At 53.8% G+C, this 18,733-nt stretch overlaps 5 protein-coding genes across 5 annotated transcripts; 1 reads left to right on the plus strand and 4 right to left on the minus strand.

Annotated features, from left to right (window-relative positions):
- Positions 1-208: 208 nt before the first annotated feature.
- On the plus strand, positions 209-3,516 carry CHO2 (phosphatidylethanolamine N-methyltransferase; the record flags this gene model as incomplete). Its single annotated transcript, XM_056216639.1, has 5 exons — positions 209-395; positions 499-1,914; positions 2,087-3,254; positions 3,316-3,406; positions 3,463-3,516. 5 exons carry the CDS (start codon positions 209-211, stop codon positions 3,514-3,516), a joined length of 2,916 nt encoding a protein of 971 aa, XP_056070886.1.
- Positions 3,517-4,162: 646 nt separating this feature from the next.
- N0V89_007880 (uncharacterized protein) lies at positions 4,163-7,019 on the minus strand (the record flags this gene model as incomplete). The annotated part of the gene is made up of 2 exons (XM_056216640.1): positions 4,163-6,486; positions 6,545-7,019. The coding sequence occupies 2 exons, from the start codon at positions 7,017-7,019 to the stop codon at positions 4,163-4,165; spliced, it is 2,799 nt and encodes a 932-aa protein (XP_056070887.1).
- A 1,512-nt stretch (positions 7,020-8,531) lies between these two features.
- N0V89_007881 (uncharacterized protein) lies at positions 8,532-11,348 on the minus strand (the record flags this gene model as incomplete). Its single annotated transcript, XM_056216641.1, has 1 exon — positions 8,532-11,348. One exon carries the CDS (start codon positions 11,346-11,348, stop codon positions 8,532-8,534), a length of 2,817 nt encoding a protein of 938 aa, XP_056070888.1.
- A 3,645-nt stretch (positions 11,349-14,993) lies between these two features.
- N0V89_007882 (uncharacterized protein) lies at positions 14,994-15,594 on the minus strand (the record flags this gene model as incomplete). The annotated part of the gene is made up of 2 exons (XM_056216642.1): positions 14,994-15,253; positions 15,291-15,594. The coding sequence occupies 2 exons, from the start codon at positions 15,592-15,594 to the stop codon at positions 14,994-14,996; spliced, it is 564 nt and encodes a 187-aa protein (XP_056070889.1).
- A 369-nt stretch (positions 15,595-15,963) lies between these two features.
- N0V89_007883 (uncharacterized protein) lies at positions 15,964-18,068 on the minus strand (the record flags this gene model as incomplete). Its single annotated transcript, XM_056216643.1, has 5 exons — positions 15,964-16,763; positions 16,813-17,268; positions 17,327-17,641; positions 17,696-17,812; positions 17,858-18,068. The coding sequence occupies 5 exons, from the start codon at positions 18,066-18,068 to the stop codon at positions 15,964-15,966; spliced, it is 1,899 nt and encodes a 632-aa protein (XP_056070890.1).
- Between the last annotated feature and the right edge of the window lie 665 nt (positions 18,069-18,733).

Raw genomic sequence — 18,733 nt, forward strand, 5'->3', positions numbered from 1 at the left:
CCCCTCTTCACACACAATTGCACCGGCTCTGCAAGCCGCACCCTAGTCGCATCAACCCGCATTTGCCGCGATCCACTACACCCACCACGCAGCGCACGCCTGCATTTAATAGCGCCTCCGCTTCGCCCAAAAGCCCGCCGGGCCCATCCCACCCAAATTGTGCGACTCCAACTGCCCCTCGTTTTTGCTGCTCGCTTTGCCCAGCAATATGGCCGACGGATCTCACAGCATGGGCGCCGACGGCAGCACTCTGCGCGAGCGACCCTCTGCTAAGCCGCTGCACCTGCACAATTCTGAAGATGCGAGACAAAAGGTATTAGACCTGAATGAACAGGAGGCTAAAGAGCAGAAACATGGCCCAACGCGAACCTACGGCAGGACGCCGGACGGCACCGGTACGTTGACGAGGCGGCAAAACCATTGCAATCGAGATGGTAGCCCAAGAGCGACGCCGTGAGTAGTAGCAAGTAGTACACTAGATTGCTAATTTGCGCGTAGTCTTCATCGTGCCGCAAACGCACGACATGGTATCGCAGCTTCTTTCGCCCTCGCAACCAAAGAACCTGTCTGACCTAGTCGTACTCGCTGCCCTCGCTGGTCTGATACTCCTGCTCTACGCATTGCCCAAAAGCGCCCGCAAGCCCGTCTTCGCAGTCATCTTTCTGTTCTGGCGTGCCGCCTATAACGTAGGCATTGGCTGGCTCCTGCACATGCAGTCCAACCATAACCGCCTGGTCCTCTGGGCGAAGAACTCGCACATCTTCGAGAACCCAGACCTAGGCACCAACAAGTATCGTACCCTGTACGGGCTTCTCAAGCGCGAAATGGAGACCAAGATCCCAAAGGACTACAAGTTCGAGGAAGCGCCGCTCGAATACAACACGTGGTTGCTCTTCAGGCGAGTCGTAGACCTCATCCTCATGTGTGACTTCGTGTCGTACTGCCTCTTCGCGATAGCCTGCTTTAATCGCCCCGACGAGAGCTGGGGCTTATGGATGCTACGATGGGCCACGGGCATCCTGCTCTTCTTGTTCAATCTATGGGTTAAGCTCGACGCTCATAGGGTGGTCAAGGACTTCGCATGGTATTGGGGAGACTTTTTCTACCTCATTGATCAAGAGCTTACCTTCGACGGAGTCTTCGAGATGGCTCCGCACCCTATGTACTCAGTCGGGTATGCGGGATACTACGGTATATCTATGATGGCATCAAGCTACGCTGTCCTCTTCATCTCCGTAATCGCACACGCCGCTCAATTTGCCTTTTTGACCTTCGTGGAAAATCCTCACATCGACAAGACGTACAACACGCCACCGCCCAGAAAGCGCCAACAGTCCCAAAGCATCCCTCGCGAAGAACGCCCGACAACCGGCCACTCCGAAGCTGCATTCATCGATGGTGCGCCTATCATCGATTCTTACGGGCAGCCCTCGCAAGTTCACAACATCGTAGGTCCACTAAACACCGATTTCCATCGTTCACTCGATACAAGTGCAGTCTTGTTCACATTCTACATATTCTGCTTTGCAACCATGACACCGAACACTTGGCCGGTGCGCACATTCTTCCTTGTTAATGCCTTCATCTGGAGGCTGTGGTACGCGCTCGGGCTTGGATATATCCTAGACCGACAGTCCAAGAAGAAGAACTGGACACGCCACTTCATCAAATATGGAGACAGCAAAGAAGAAGCGTGGCGACAGTGGAAGTATTTGTACCACCTGAGCATGACGTTGAGTCATATCAGCTTCGCCGCGGCAGCTTGGAAAATGTACACTCTTCCGTCGGACTGGACGTATGGATGGACGCTGCTGCGACATGTTGTCGGAGTCAGCCTGATCGCCCTGCAAATGTGGGTTGCATCTAGCATCTACGAGTCTTTGGGAGAATTCGGTTGGTTTTGCGGAGATTTCTGTAAGCAATTCCGGGGTACAGAGTAGGTGTTCAGGCTGGGTGATTGTCTAAGTCTCCAGGCCTTACACCACTAGGTCTGAAATTTTCAGACATTTTAGCTGGCTAGAACACCTACCTCACCCACTTCCCCAACTTTTGAACATTACACTGACTTTGTACCCCCCGCCTTTAGTCTTCGACCCACCGTCCAAGAACCTCACTTACTCTGGCATCTACCGCTTCCTGAACAACCCCGAACGTGTCTTGGGCCTCGCCGGCGTGTGGGGCGTTGCACTGATCACATGGAGTCTACCCATGTTCTACCTCGCTGGAACCGCGCATATCCTCAACTTGGTGTTCTTGCAGTTCGTCGAGCGTCCGCACATGCAGAAGCTCTACGGCGAAAGGCTGCGCCAGACGTCGGGCGTGAGCAAGACACTCAGGCAGGCCCTTCCCAGCCCCGTCCGCAACTGGCAGTCAGCGGCCGATGAATACCTCAATTCGACAGTGGAATTCATCGAGGAGGTTATCGAGAGCGCGAGGCCCAAGCTAGCTGCTGGTGTCGATACATTCTTCAAAGATACAACTGCTCTGTTCAAGTCTTACCCGGCACGCATATCAATCACCCGTCTCGCTCCTGAATTAGCTGGAGTAGACCCAACACAGTACAAGCTCGAGATTGAGGGGTCGCGATTGTCGCCGTACATGGAGCTTCAAAAGGGCCATGCGCGAGAAGGATCAATGGCACGCACGCCAGCAGAGCGCACTGGCGATGTCGACAAGCTCATGCTCGAATACGGCGCCCCCATTAAGGTTCGTTGGCAGGCTCCGCTGAACCACAGCAAGAAAGACTGGATCGGTCTGTACATGGTCGCCGACAACGCGTCGCGCGACGTAACTCGCATCGGTAGCAACGGACGCTGGATCGCGACCAACAAGGGCGTCCACGACACCTCCCGTGCCGAAGAAGGTATTCTCGTCTCTGACAAGCTCATACCCGCCGCCGCCCGCAAAGACGGCGACACGGATTGCTATACTGGCGAAGTCGAGTTCCGCGGCGACAAGCTCTGGTGGACGACGGGCGTGTTCGAGTTCCGCTACCACCACAACGGGAAACACAACGTGCTCGCCGTCTCTCAAGCTTTCGAGACACGCATCTCGCGCTTTGACGAGGAGGACGTTGAGCTCGATGCGAACGGGACGATTCGCGAGCCTGTGGAGCGCGCGCTGTTGCCCGTCGTGCAGAATTGCTTTGATAGGGATCCGGAGATTGCGCCGAGTACGGTGGATGAGCCGTTTGGCAGCTTGGTCGAGAGGGATGGGAAATATGCTAGTAGGGTTGTGTTTGCGGTGCATCAGATGTGAGTCTGCTTTTCCGTTTCCTGTTGATACTTCTCCGGAGTAGTATCTAATGCATAACAGGTTCGGCATCGAATTCACACCAGAGGTCGTCCAGGCTGACGGCACGGTGCGCAATCTCGCCTGGCGCATCTGCAATGCGAAGAAAGTCCTGGTATGTCTTTCACCGCACCCCTCCGTTTAGAAGAGCCATTGCTGATGAGCTTGCAGGCGCCGTATAGCATGTCGCGGACTGGCGGGCGCAACACGCCTGAGTTGCGGTAAGCACCGTGCTAGCGTACGGGGCTCGCGACCATCAACACACCCCCCGGCCCCCTTTGTCCCCAACGCGCGCTTTAGCCTACGCCCATGGCTTCTTCCACAACTCTTCTGAGCACGCTATCTACGCCACGTGGAGGCGTCAACGCCCGGCGCACCACATACGTATGGGGCTTCCACGTTTTTGCTAGCCTCAGCTGAGGTGCTATCTGATTCCTCATGGGGAGTCTAATAGTTGAAGTCAGGAATGACATCGAGATTCTCTTGTATATCCTTCGTTTGGTCGTTGCATTGGCGGGAGTTTGGGAGACGAAAAGTACACGAATACATAATTTGAGATGGGGTGAAATATATCGCTTGAGACAGACTGAGCCTTGGAGATGTTGCAGAAGTGGTTCACTGGTGATGTGCAAGAATGGAGTGAAAAGTGTGAAAAGTGTAAAGAGTAGATTACAAAAAGCCGGTGACACCGAACGCCGCCAAGCCAGAAATGCTAAAGCTAAAGCTCAAAAGCGAATGAATGCAGGCAGTATATACAGAACGATACGATAATCGGATATCCACGTCCGTTCAGAAGACAGGCCAGCATACCTCATGCCCACCTCCTCTCCCCTCGCATGCTCTTGCTCAGATGAACAAGACCTGAACAAGCCTACAGCCTACTCTCCCACCCGCCCACACTCCTCTCCCACCTCTCAGGCCACACCATCCCCAACGCCTCCCATATATGCCCCACAAACTCAATCTTAACTCCCCCCAGCACCTCCTCCGGTAAATCCCGCGCATCCTTCCTATTCCCCTCAGGAAGAATTACTCTTTCCACGCCCGCCCTCAGCGCACCGATGAGTTTCTCTTTGATACCGCCAACGGGCAACACGCGTCCGCGGAGGGAGACTTCGCCCGTCATCGCGAGCGTCGGAGGGACAGGCTTACCCGAGAACAAGGAGATGAGCGCAACGGTGTGCGCGAGCCCAGCGGAGGGCCCGTCCTTGGGGATAGCGCCTGAGGGACAGTGCACGTGTATGCTTCTACTCTTCATTATATCTTCGTCTGCGCTGTGCGCGAGGCCAAGCTCGAAGGCGTGAGCTTTCACCCACGAGAGGGCGACTTCTACGCTCTCTTTTAGCACGTCGCCCAGTTTACCGGTGAGTTGCACGCGGCCTGAGCCAGGCATGTCTGCGATCTCGATGAAGAGGATGGAGCCTTGGCCGCCGGTGGAGTAGGCTACCAATCCTGTTACGACGCCGGGGCGGGCGTGCTGCTCTGTGAGTTCCTCTGTGAAGCGCTCGATGCCGAGGATGGCGTCGAGGTCGGAGAGCGTGACGCTGGCGTTGTACGCGGCGAGGGTGTCTGTGTCTTTTGCAGTGGCGTATTCGACTGCTTTGGAGCGGCACACGGAGCCGATTTCGCGCTCGAGATTGCGCACGCCGGATTCGCGCGTGTAGGAGGTGATGATTTTGTCGAGCACGTCGGTGGGGATGTGGACTTCTTCGTTGTGCAGGCCGTTTGTGGTGATTTGCTTGGGGATGAGGTGGCGTTCTGCGATGTTGCGTTTTTCGAGCGTCGTGTAGCCGCTTAGCTGGATGGTTTCCATGCGGTCGAGCAAAGGCGGGGGAATCGTGTCGAGTGAGTTCGCGGTTGCGATGAAGAGGACTTTGGAGAGGTCGATGGGGATATTAACGTAGTGGTCTGTGAAGGTGTGGTTCTGCTCTGGGTCGAGGACCTCGAGCATCGCGGCGGACGGGTCGCCGTTGTAGTTTGACATGCCGAGCTTGTCGATTTCGTCAAGGAGAAAGACGGGGTTCGACACGCCGACTTTCTTGAGGCCGTTGACGACGAGGCCGGGCATCGCGGCGACGTAGGTCCGACGGTGGCCGCGTATTTCGGCTTCGTCGCGCACACCGCCGAGGGAGATGCGGTGGAATTTGCGGCCCAGGGCCGTGGCGATGGACTTTGCGAGTGACGTCTTTCCGGTACCAGGGGGACCGACGAGCAGAAGAATGGGCGACTTGTCTACCATGCGCTTCTTCTCGAGCAACCTTGTTTCTTCTTCTGTGGGCTCTCGTGTGGGCTTCTCTTCTACATCCTCCTCCTCCTTCTCGTCTTTCTCATCCTTAGGATGTGCCGCATCAGCAAGCGCGCGGATCTGCTCGTCGAGGCTTTTGTTGGCGTGCTCCTTCAGCTTTAGCACAGCGAGATACTCCAACAACCGCTTCTTGATCTTATCCAGCCCGTAGTGGTCGTCGTCGAGTTGCTTCTTCGCCTTGATCAGCGTCTTCGCATCCAGCTGATCAGCCGTGGTCTTGGTCCATGGGATCTCAGCGAGGTTCTCGAGGTAATTCCTGCACACTTGGTATTCTGCCTGTGCCGGGTTCATCTTTGACAGCCGCTGGAGCTCTCGCTGTGCTACCTTGTCCGCGTCGGGCGAAAGCTGTGCATCTTGAAGCCTCTTCTTCAGCTCATCTAGCTCATTGGGCTCGTCTTCTCCCACGTTCGCCCCACCGCCTGGCATCCCCCCAGCAAAGCCAGGAGGCATTACCGCGCCCTTCAATCCCCGTCTCTGTAGCGCTTCCTGCTGTAGTCTCCGCAGCTGGTCGATGTCGAAACTGCCCGTCGGTACAGGCACCACTGTGCTGCTGACTGTGAACCGCGTGCTGCTCTGTATGCTTGTGATTTGCCGCTGTAGAATCTCGATGACCTTGTCCACTCGCTCCTTCACGTCGACTGCTGCTAATACACGCAGCTTCTCTTCGTGTGTGCAGTCCACCACATTGGCCATAAAGTCGGCCAGCGCACCTGCTTCCTCAAGATCCTTCCGGGCGATGAAGAGCTCTAATCTTCGGGCGACGATAGGCGATAGCGATACAGCTGGGGCGCGGGGTAATATGGAGGATAGGCGGACGAGGGCGAGGAGTTCGCGCGACAGCTGCTTGAGCAGGTTGAACTGTGACTCGAGTTCGGCGTTGTCGAGATCCACTGCGACAGTCAGTCTCCAATTCATCTAACGCGCACAAATGGGACGGTGTATACGCACCAAACTCCTCAACAGCCTCCAGCTCGCCCTCAAAGTACGGCCGATCCTGCACCACATCCACCACTCTAACCCTCTCCAACCCTTCCACTACAAGACTCAACTCCCCCTGCCTCCGCCCCTGCACCCCACTGACCTTCGCGATGCATGCATATCCAAAGACATCCTTCTTCGTCGCATTTACCGGATCCGTCTCGTACAAGCTCTCCTTCCTGCTCTTCCTACTCCCGTCCTCAATCAACAGCTTTCCATCCCTCGGCGAAACCTCCGGCGAGTTGAGCGGCACGCAGGCGACCGTGATGGCGGCATCGGGCTTCGCAGTCGGGCTAATGCTATAGATCTTTGCGAGTATGGCGGCGATGTCTGAGCGGTTGGCGATGGGAATCTTGAGGGTTGTGGCGGGAAGGACGGCGAGGGGCGGCGCGAGCGGGATGAGTGGAAGCACCTTCGCGCTCGTTTTCGACGAGGATTTGCCCATCTTCTTTCAACGATATCTTTGCTTTTGCGTGAGCAATTGCTCGCGTGAGTGGGTAGGTTGTGGGAGGGTTCCCCGGACAAACAAGACGTCAGCGGATCCGCTCCCCGGTGGGCGTGTTAGCGGTGGCGCGCTGCCGGTGGATATCCCGACTTCGGATGCGCGTGCGGACGTCGATTCCGCGATGTATCACAGGGTGTGTAGAGTCGAGGGCAAATGCAAAGCGCCGGGAAATGCAAGTACAAAAGGGTGAATATATCCAGGCGTGAGGGGGCGTGCAGCTGAGATTCCAGAAGGTGCGATGGCGATGGCGAGGTCGCGGTTCAGGCCGAGGTTATGAGGGTAGCGCTGCGCTACGTCGTGAAGGTTGGGGCATCTGATAAGATAACGTCGCGCCATATGTGATACATCATCATGCGCAACATCGGAATGCTATCATATATGGGCCTTCAAGTCATATTTTGGCAACAGAGGCTTTACAAGACCCACGTGTTGGACTCTCTGTGGACAGACGAAACAGACCAATGTCCTCGTACGCAAATACACTGACCCTCATTTACTCTTCCTATTTAGGCCACCAAATCCAGCCCACGTCACAACATTCGCACAGCAGCTCTTACGAATTCTCCCAAGCATACTAAAGCATACGCCCGACCATCTCTCATTCTGATAGACCGTAAGACTGCTGGAGTGCTCCTCTCGCCATCTCGCACAGACCCACAACACGCTCCCATGCAATCTACTAACTGCACTTCTGCGTATGCAAACTGATCCCCTGACTAACCCCATATGCATAACTACCCATATACCATCATTCTCATACATCGCCCTCTGGCTATCCCCCCTCCCCTTCGCGCCTTCTCTTCCCCCTCGACCATGGCTTCCGACCTTAGCTTCAACGCCACATCCCGGAAGACAGTGGCAGCCACTGTGCACATCGTCAAAAGGGTCGCACGGCATCGCGTGCAGGATCCATGGCGATCATCAAAACCTGTCCATCATTATCTGATGGGGTCTGTGCTACAGGACCGCATATTCGCAGATGAGCATAACGCAGGACCAGTAGCAACAACAGCCCCCAACCCAGAATTAGGACTGCAGCAAGAGGAGCAGCCTAAACCGGAGAAATGTGCATAGTTACCACACAGTGCTCGGTCTGCGAGTCAGCTACCGAGGGCAGTCCCTGGGTTTACCACGGGGTTGCGTGTACTTCAGGCTCATATATTGCACATGGTGTGGTACTTGAGCCTGGATAGTGTATTCGACCAGCAAGACATACTATCTCACTCCAGGAGAACAGTTGGGAGGTAATACAATGCGATTTGGAGTATATATGTAGAGATAGTAAACAAGAAAGACCGTGTTGAGATCATGCGTTGGAATCATCGAAAAGGCTCGGAAAGATATTACGAGTCCTTGTGGGTACCGGAGACGTGGCTACTGGAGACTCGCCTGTACGCTGGTCCGTAGTGTCGAGAGACAAACTCTGACGTGCGGGCATTGCAGAGGTACTCGTCACTTCCCCTGGTTCTCTTTGGCTTCGTCCTGGCTGCTTTCCACATCCCGCATTGGTTGGTCTTGTAAGTCATGATTCGGGTCGCTCTCGCTGATCGACCTTGAAGGTGACTGTTCCCCTACCTCTGCAATACTTTCAAGTTCTTTTGTTTGATCTTGTTGCGGTTCATGCTGGCCTTGGGATAGAGTGCCCCCGTTGTTGGCATCTTGCTCCTGCCTGGCCATCAATAAGCGCTTCTTGTTTTGCTGTTCTAAGATCATGAGATGCATCTGCTGGCCTTGGAGTATCGTATTACTTTTGTTGCCATCTTGCTCTGGCCTAGCCATCAACAAGCGCTTCTTGTTTTGCTGTTCTAAAAGCATGAGTTGCATCTGATAGTCCTGCGGTTCATGCTGGCCTTGGTCTGGCGTGTGACTGTCGTTGCCATCTCGTTCTTGCTTAGCCATCAACAAGCGCTTCTTATTTTGCTGATCTAGAAGCATGAGTTGCATCTGATAGTCCTGTGGTGCATGATTGCCACTGCTCGGCTGGGTATGAGGAATTTGCGCAGGACCTGCCACTGGCGCGAAGTGGGGCCTTGGGGCGTCGCTGCGTTGTAATCCTGCATGTGCGATGCTGGGGAAAGGTCGGACTTGTGGCGTCAACCCTATGGAAGTGTACGGGCTGCCTGCTGGAGACATATGAGGCTGAGGAAACTGTTGTGTTACTCCCGTAGGCTGGTATGCGATTGTACCACTGTTTGCAGATGGAGGAGGAGGACTTAGGGGCATTCGCACATCGAAGTCCGAAACTCCCCACTCCACGTCTTCCCAACTAAAGCTATCAGATGGTACAGGGAATTCGTAGGAGACACCTATAGCAGGATCAAATAGAGGATTAAAGAGGTCATTGTAGTCAGCGGATTGTCCGGCTGATGGATAGATCTCAAATTCGTCAGAAGTGGTTTGTGGGCCGAAGATAGGACTCGCGTGGGTTAGTCCGACAGGATCGGTTGTATTTGTATCAGCTACCATGGCAGGTGAGCTGCTGTCCTTGCTATTTAGTTCTGCGTCCATTCTGGTGGTATTTTGGCTCTGCCAGGTGTGCAGAAACTCCACCTCGAAAATATCTCGATCGCAGTATCGCTGACGATTTGCTCGCATTGAACCCAGTAAGTATCCGTTGGGATCCATCTGGTTAATGTTGAAGGTTTTCTCGTCGTCGAGGTAGGCTGTCTGGGCGTGTTGGCTAGCTGGTCGCCAAACTCGCTCTAGGTATAGCTTCCGGCTTTCTAGACTATGTGGTTCGAAGCTTTCGTCCGCATTGGATAGGCAGAACCATGGTCTTTGTAAGTGGTCTAGACCGAAGAGCAAAGTGACCACGGTCTTCGATGACCTGTTAGATTGATAGTTCGCGTAGCCGACAAAAAACCGACGCCCATTTGTGATCACCAGATTGTGCTTACTGCTCCATAGATAGCCTGGTGATACGTGCACACGTTGCAAATGATCGAGTATCGATTCTGGTAGGCGTATGGCATGCTTATGCATTTGCCCCGCACAATCCTGGAAGTGATGAACGTTGTGTGCCAAGTAAACATCATCCTGATTGGGGATCACCTTCGCTCCTTTGCGGATCAGAGGTAGTTGCGCGCAATTAGCACGAGCGTAAATAGATCCTCCAAGGAGTCGAAGCTCAATGCTCAAGAGATTTGAGGAATCTCCATCTGTGCAGTATAGGGGCATTTTGAACGGAAGAAAGGGTCCTGAACCCAGCAGCGGAGTGGTGAGTTTAACCCCCCTACTGGTAATGGTGACCTCGTCGTTATATACGGCGAGCTGTGTTGGCTCTATTTGCGAAGCATACCGAAAATGACGTGGGCCGCATGCGAATATCCCATGTAAGCCTGAAGTTGGACTGGAGTCGAAGAATGGCGCGTTTTCCGGGGCGTTTTCGCTCATGTCTCCCAAGCTAAGGCAATTGTCGTCCATGCAAGCATCGTCAGCGTCCCCAGAAAGCTTCCACGCGAACAGGGTCAAGTCGTTGCTTTGCTTAATGATCTCTTCCTGAAGGCGGAGGAAGGCACGCTTGCCTTCTCCTCTCTTCAAATACATGTGAGGTATATCGAAAATACCGATCAGACAGTAGGCCATATCCTCGTCTTTGGTAGTGCTCCGGTCTGATGCCCATGACATCTTCTGGCATGCAGGGATGGAGTTCAGCCGTCTTTTGATGTCCTTACGCTTCTCGAGCTTAAGTAGCGCGGTGTCTATGCGAGTGATAGAGGCGATTGCCCGACTTTGGTCTTGGAATGAATGCTGATCGTATGTGCCTGGATTGTAGCTATTCCTGCTGCCGCAACCGATCCAATCTTTGTTGTAGAAAAGGACTCTCTCGGGCGCTATGAGCTCTTGGAGGGTCCAGCCTCTCTTGAACCATTCAGAGGGGTTGTCTTCATCGAATGGATCTGCATCATCCAAATAGGCGATGCATACGTAGGATTTTGCATACCACTCATACATTGAATTGATAGCTTCCGAATGCTCTTCGTTGTTGTTCTTGTCAATACAGCAACTGTCGATCCATATCCAATCGAGGACGGTACGAAGATTTTGTGACAAGTCGCGAACAGCCTCGCAAGCTTTGTCGATTTTCGCGTATCCTCGATCATCGCCGGTTCCCAAGGAGAACTCTGTGAACGATAGTTCAAGCGCTCGATATTTTCCATTTCTTAGCGTATGGACCCATCTGTGGGATAGAATGGCGTAGTCTGGCACTGAGCTGAGATCGTGAAATTCCTTGAACTCTTTTGTCCTGACATGGAGCAACCGGATCATGCTTGCTGATCCGAGTCCCAGAATTCTGGTGTTCTGCGCGAGTAGGTCGGGAAAGCGATGCGAGTTGTAGGCGTCTTCGCGGAGACGCCTGGCGCGAGCCTATATGGACGATCTCGACGCCTGCCTGTTGATGCAGCAAGGCTGCGGCTGTGCATGGTGGTGGCTGGACTCGTGTTGAACCTCGCTAAGTGGGGCTGTACCCTTGTCCTTGTGTGTGGTAAGCGTCCCCATACGACACATCAACATACAGCATGTTGGCTACCTATGGTACTTTGAAGATGGAAGAGATCAATGGTCATGACGTGATATTCAGAAGAAGTACCTACCATAAGCAGCGCAATAGGAAGGCTCCGAATTCGTGACATCAATGTGACGAATAAGAGAAGCGTTCAGTCGAAATGCAGATTACCACGAGCGTTCTAGAGAGGAGATACTAGACAATCCTTATCAAATAGGCCGGCGAGTTTCTGAAATTTTCCCATACGATATCCTTAAGGCCGTCCCATGCCAACGGCCTCAACATACCCAGGCGCCGAAAAACCGGAGCGTCAATGAATGGCCGCAAATCCTGGCTACACTCCTCTCAAGCTTCGTGTTTGGTAGGGGCGGACACGAAGTTCTTTTCAGGAGGAGTCCATCCACCTAGTACAAATGCGCGTCGGAGACATTTTGAATCTGCTCCTTCGCGGGATCACCGCGCTGATGATACTTCAGGAGAAGGAAGAACAAACTCCTGCTTGCTCCTTCATACTCACTGTCGACATCAATCTTCGCCAAGAAAGCAAATCGTTGAGAATTCGGAAGCTTGCAGTGCTCTCCTAACGGCGTCTGCCCGTCCGTGTCATCAGTGATACACATCAGATCGTTATTCCTTTTCTAATCTCTGTTATAGAAGATGCTTTGACGCTGCTCACATGGCGAGACTTTGAGACCTGACACGCACTCTTTGAACTTATATCGGTCGACGTTCGCACAAGGCAAGATCCGTCCAGAGAGGTACAATGAACCAACATTGAGTGGCCCAAATGGGTTATCCGTATATTGATACTGAAGACTGATGTGTTTCAATTTGGTGTATTCATGACCATGACTTTCGTCGCAAGTCGCATCACATAGAAGCGCTTCAGGAGGGTATGACACACGACCGTCGAGGGAGAACCACGACCACGTTGGGGCACACCAATTTTTCTGTCGTCGATGAGAGGTTCTTCGCCCTACCACTGACCATCTCAACATTTCTGCCATAGGGAATGTGAACAGTCCAGCTGCATAGTACTTCCTAAGTATAGATGCTACTTGATCTTCCGGGAACAGGTCGATCAAGTCCTGCCGGACACACCGGTTATCTCTTGCGCTATCTCTGCCACCTCTCCGAGCGCAGCCACGTCAGAGAACACAACGCGTATGTGGCCATGTAGAACGGTGGAAGTAAGATATCGATGCAGAGTGATTGCGCTCTCAGTGCTACCACGCAGCCCCTCGCAATCTACAATTCTACCCTAGATATCACCACTTAAACAACGCACAACCCACATTAGCTTTTCCACTAATATGGCCTGACAGCACGTGGTGTAGTGCTGGAGGAGAAGTACGTCGCGACACTGGGTCAAGCGCCCTGTTCAATGGCACTTGTGAGGAAAGCGACCACATGCAGGAAGGATGATGGAGGAGAAAACACTGCAACGGAAAGCACGACGCGAGCTGGTTGCGAGGGGTATTGAGCAGCGCTACGGCACGGCAGGCGAGATCAGGGCGATGAAGAGGGTGAGTTGCACAGCGACAAGAATCAGGAAGCAACGACGTGCGCTAGTGTGCACGTGCTCTCACAACGACATTGGGAGCCACGAAGAACCCAAAATCAGAACATCGTGAAAATGTCAACATCAACATAACGCTTCTCAGCGGCAGTCCTCCTAACCCGTCTTGTCCTTTCTCTTTCCCACCCATCCCCCTTTTCTATCACTTGCTAACCCGTCTTGTCCTTTCTCTTTCCCACCCATCCCCCTTTTCTATCACTTGATCCCCACCGCCTCCCAAACCCCAAACCCCAAGCTCCAAAACACCAAATTCCCTTCCCGCACCACCCCGCCACCGCATCCACCACGGGCCTCCACGCCCCGGCACCGGCAACGCCACCCCAAACAAACCGCCACACTAATCCACGGCACCCCCACCTGCCACCCCGGCGCCTTATACGCATACACCTCATCCACATACTCATACCCAATCTCCACACTCGGATTCTCCTCTTAAACCGCGCAAGACAAAGCAGCGTATCGACGGTAGTCTGACTCAGACTGAAACTCGCAGGCTTACGTATCGTAATCACAATGCGGTTCAGCCATTTTCTTTCTGCGGGCTGCACGTGGAGGAAGGGGGAAAGTGGTAGCGGGCGAAAGGTGGGCGGGGGCGTCGAAGCCGCTGTCAAGACTATTTTGTACGCGGGCGAGGGTGTAGGCGGTTTCTTCGGGGAGGTCGAAGCGGAGGGTGTTGAACTTTATTTCGAGGCCGGCGGTTTCGGTGTGGAGTTGGTGGCAGGTGTATTTTAGTTGGTTGAATTCGTGGTTGGGGGTGGGGGTCTGAGAAGGTGGGGCGGGAGTGTGCGGTGGGAGGGGTGTATTGGAGGGTGTGGGAGGGAGATGTGAGCGCGTGGGCGAAGATGCGGTTGCGGAGTTCGGGGAGGGATAGTAGGGGCTGGTTATTGAGTTTGACGTTGATGTTGAGGTCATTGTGAGGTTGGACGCGTGTGGCGCGAGGATCCAGTTGAATGGAATGATTTTCTTTTTCGTCTGGGTGCCCTTGTGCAGGGCAAGAGCGCGAAAGTACTGAAGGCGATTGAAGAAGAGTGAGAGCAAGGTGTAAGGCGCGCCAGACACGTAGATGAAGTCTCGTGCGCGACTTTCTTGCTTACCTGCCGCAAGCATGCGAGGTGCCACCCCCGCATCATCGAACGAGTCAGGGGGCCCTATGACGTCCCTTGCATCTGGGCTGTCTGCGCATGGTCTCTCCTTCCTTAATAGTCCAGAGTCGAGGCTCGAATCGCTCCTTCATCATTACATATCTCTGAGCGTGAATTCAGTACCTTCGCCGATGCTGCAAGACAGCAAACCACGAGAGTGAGGTCTGATGTGGTCGAAACCCTGCAGCGCATCATACGACACGCTAAGCACGGCAGGCTAACAAGCGGGTACGCCATCGCGCACAGACGACGTGGGATGCAAACGCGAAAGCTCCCTTGATCCTTCTATTCACGCCATATGAAGTTTCAGTACACGTACAGCAGTTGATGTACATCCTGTAATGAGTGTATGAATCAGGAAAGTGTTCCTTTCAGCCGGGACGACCTATGTGCGACTTCGGCCTCGCGAAAGCGCGAACCTGCGCCCACCTTACAAAGCGCAGTAACTCTTTCAGGCACTGTTCATCACGTGCTGTCAGGCAACCCATGGACGTCCGTGGAAATAGCTTTGATGTGACTTGTTGCGTAGTATTCCGTGGAGCACAAATTCGAAACCAGCATATATAGGCAAGCGGTTCTAATTCCCAAGAACATACATGAAAATATGAATCCATCCCGCTTTACCATCCCACATCCAGCCTCCCACCCCGATCAAATATCCTCGTAAACCCCGGAGTCGCTAACTGCTACGCCTTACTCCTCGCAATATCCACGCCCCTCGCAAAGATGTTCCTTCCCCATTGCTCCCTCACTGTGCTTCTCGCTTCTTCAGGCCCGAAGCCGATCCCCAGAATACGATCTGTGGGACAAGCGTAGACGAGCTCCCGTGTACCGAGCGCCAGCAGCGGGTCTCGTACATCCCAATACTCGTAGCTGAAGATGAATTTCAAGAGGTTGGCATGTTCACAGATGGGAAGGGCGTCTGGGATAGCGTTAACAATGAGTACTAGCGACGTTGGAGCGTTTCTCTGAGGGGCTTGTACTTTCTAGCCACACTTGTTCGTCGTAGCCTTGAATTCCGTCGGCGGATCGAATCTGCTCGTCTATAGTCTCAGCTGCGATGATGCGCTCGAATGCTTCCTGCTTCTTGTCAGCTGTCTGCATACGATAGATGGGTCGGGTTATTACCGTGTCTCCGAACAATTTCGCCTTTTCGCCTAAGACCATGTGTCCAGCCGACTGGTAGTGCTGGTGGCCCTCTTTGAATCTGGTCTTGTACCAGGGCGAGAGGAACCCAGTTTCAGCCTCAGTTTCCTTCCAGAAGAAGACGGGTCCCTCTGCGGCCATTGTGGATGTACTCTAATTCCCGGTCTAGCTGCGGTGCCTACGATTGAAGTATGCGAGGGACGGGGAGTGAGATATATATGGATGTAGCTCAAGGCTAAACACCTGAGCAGTTGAAGCAGTCGTGCGGCACGGATACGAGAATGGTGCCTCAGGCTAAGTGTGGCCGCGCTACCCTACGCAGTCATTGCTGCATAGACTTGATACTGAGCTGCAAGTCTACATTGCCCCTGATGCATGTCAAGAGATCTTGTACTGCAGAAGTATTTGCGATACAAGTGCCAAAAAGACAATTGCATTTAGTTTGCCTCACTACGACCATATCCGCCCACTCAGATAGCTATTCACATGGGCACGCTATAGTCCACACCCTCAAGCCCTCCCCTTTATAATATCCGCTGCCTTCTCCGCAACCGCGTAAACAGTCGCACTCAAATGCGTACTCGGAATAAGCGGCATAACCCCCGCATCCACCACACTTACCCTACCCACCCCATAAACCCTCAGATCACTCCCAACCACCCCACCCAATCTCTCCGGCATCATCGCCGTCGTCCCACTAGCATGGAAACTCGTCGGCCCAGCGGTAAGCCTCACATACGCCTCCAGCGCGGCGGTGTCTTCGTCGCTGACGTCCGGCCCCGGCGCGCTTTCCATCGGTGCTAGCGGGGCGAATCTGGGGCTGCGCAGATACCGCCGCGTGTACGTGAGGGACTCGATGCCGAGCTCGATGTCGAGTGGGTTGGTGTACGCGCGGAAATCGACGGCCGGGTCGCCGGAGGGATCGCTCGCGTTGATGTGCACGTGGCCTCGCGAGAGGGGCTTCTGGATAAGGGTGCTGCGGCTGCACGCGCCGCCGAAGGGGCTCTCGTAAACGGCTGCACGGGAGGAGTTGTACAGTTTGGTGAGGATGCGCTTTTGCGCTGCGTAGCCTGCGAGGACGGTGGGTGGGAGGTTGGGCGCGAGGAAAGCGGAAGGGGCTTGGGCGGCGAGTTTGGAGTGGAAGGATGAGGGGGAGGAATGGATTGTGTTTAGGGGGAGGAAGACGAAGGCGCTGTTTAGGGCTTGGGTGAGGGGCCCGGTTCTGTTGGCGTCGTATTGGGCTTGGGCTTCTGCGCGGAAGGTTGCGTTTGTGGCGAGGGTGCTGGGGTTCGGCCATACGTCGTTGGTGACTGGAGAATTAGGATACAGTCAGAGAAGATAGATGGGCCTAGCACTCACAATTACATGTCAGATAGACTTGTGGGTGGTCCTGAAAGTTGTTACCCACACCTGGAGCATCGACTTTGACCTCAATGTTGGCTGCGTCCAAAACGGCCTTCGGCCCGATGCCACTCAGTTGTAGAATCTGTGGAGTGTGCACGGCGCCAGCTGCTAGAACTACCTCTTTCTTCGCTTTGACGGTCATCTTCTCGTTGGGATTGTCTCGCTGATAGAAGACTACCCCTTCCGCATCATTCTCGGACGTCAAAACTAATTTCTCGGCTTTGTGACCTACTAGGAGATGGTAGTTTGGTCGAGACTCAATGGGGTCGTGATAAGCGTATCGTGCGTACGATCGAGTTCGATTGACTGGATGCTCAGACGAAGGCACCCAAAAGCGACCGACAGCGTTGCCCAACGCATGCTCCTGTGGCAGTGGAATGTCCATGTCTGCCCATGCGTCCCAAGAAGTTTCTATCGCCCCGTTCAGCATATAATATCTTTCTTTGATCCTTGAAGTGGTCCCACTTACTCACAGTCTCCCACTGAAACGGTGGATACGAGGCCTGCACAGGGCCGTCACCCCAAGCGCTCTCATTCCATGTATAGCCAAATTTCTCCGCGTCTTCCTCGCTTGGAGCCGTGAAATCGACGCTTTTCTTGAAGTAGGGGAACAAGCCGTCCCAATCCCAGCCTGCATTACCCAACTCTTGCCACGCGTCATAATCAGCTTTGGAGCCTCGGTCGAAAACCATACCATTTACAGCGGAGCTTCCTCCAACGACAGCGCCAATGGCATAGCGATAGATGGATTGATTGGTGATTTCCGTTTGAGGTACGCTAGAGACTTGATGAGACAAACGTGTCAGCTGAAAGTTACGTGCAGTGCGAAACGACTTACTGTTGAAGCGATGCTTTAAGCAGGCACTGTTGGGGACAATGGTGTTCGCTGGCATCCAAATGCACGGCTCGTCGGCGATGTATCCAATCTCGATTACCAATACCGTCCCTTCAGATCCTGCATGAGTGTATAGCCTTTAGAGGCGGATGCTTGTAAGCTCACTGTTTGGGTCTTCGCTCAGGCGATTCGCAACTACGAGACCGGATGTTCCACCTCCTACGATCACATAGTCATACGATTCGTGCAAATCTGCAGTCGAATATTTGACTTGCGCTCGGCCGGTTACAATAGGCGAGGCATTCACGAAGTTCGACAAATCACCGCCAAGCAGGGTGATGGCTGCAAGGGCCTTTCGCAAAGTTCGATGTACCATGGCTGAAGCAAAGGAACGACATGGCATGCAAAACCGCGGTCTGCGCGTGTATTTGTACCGTCATAATCGGCTTTCTCGCACCCAAGGCAGTTGAGGGGCAACATGGATAGCATTTTGAAGGAGTAGGCGCAACCGTCTTGACATGTCAGCCAGCTGTTATTCAGGATCCGGGAATGCTCGGTTGGCGTTTATTGCTGGATGAGACGAAGCCGGATAATTGATAGTAAGCCACGCCGGGCGTTTCCCATTCTCAGCATGCATCTTGGGTGATTTACGTAAGGCTCAGCCTTGTCGCTGAGAGGTCGAAGATATACAGTCGCAGAATGATTATACGAGAATGCGGAGGTTATCTGAAAGAGGTGTGTTCGGTGTGCTACATCGGTGTGAAAGCCGACCCCTGCATGCATCATCGGCCCGGTGGAGAAAGTTGGCTGGCATTGTGCACACCGAAAACCGGCGTTACGAATGTCGGTGGTCTGATCGTTGCTGGAGGTCCCATAGGTATGTCGTCTCAAGGACAACCGGTCGCTAAGTATCGGCGTCGTACTAGCCTCGGAGATAGTTGTAGCTCCGACCTCGGGATGTCGTAGCATCATGGTGAGCTTCCCTCGCACCGCGCTTAAGCTACGATTGTACTCTTCACGCATCTGGATTTCGGTTTCGCG

The sequence above is a fragment of the Didymosphaeria variabile genome (genome assembly GCF_027946475.1).
Source record: "Didymosphaeria variabile strain IMI 356815 chromosome Unknown scaffold_5, whole genome shotgun sequence".
NCBI classification, from domain to species: Eukaryota; Fungi; Ascomycota; class Dothideomycetes; order Pleosporales; family Didymosphaeriaceae; genus Didymosphaeria; species Didymosphaeria variabile.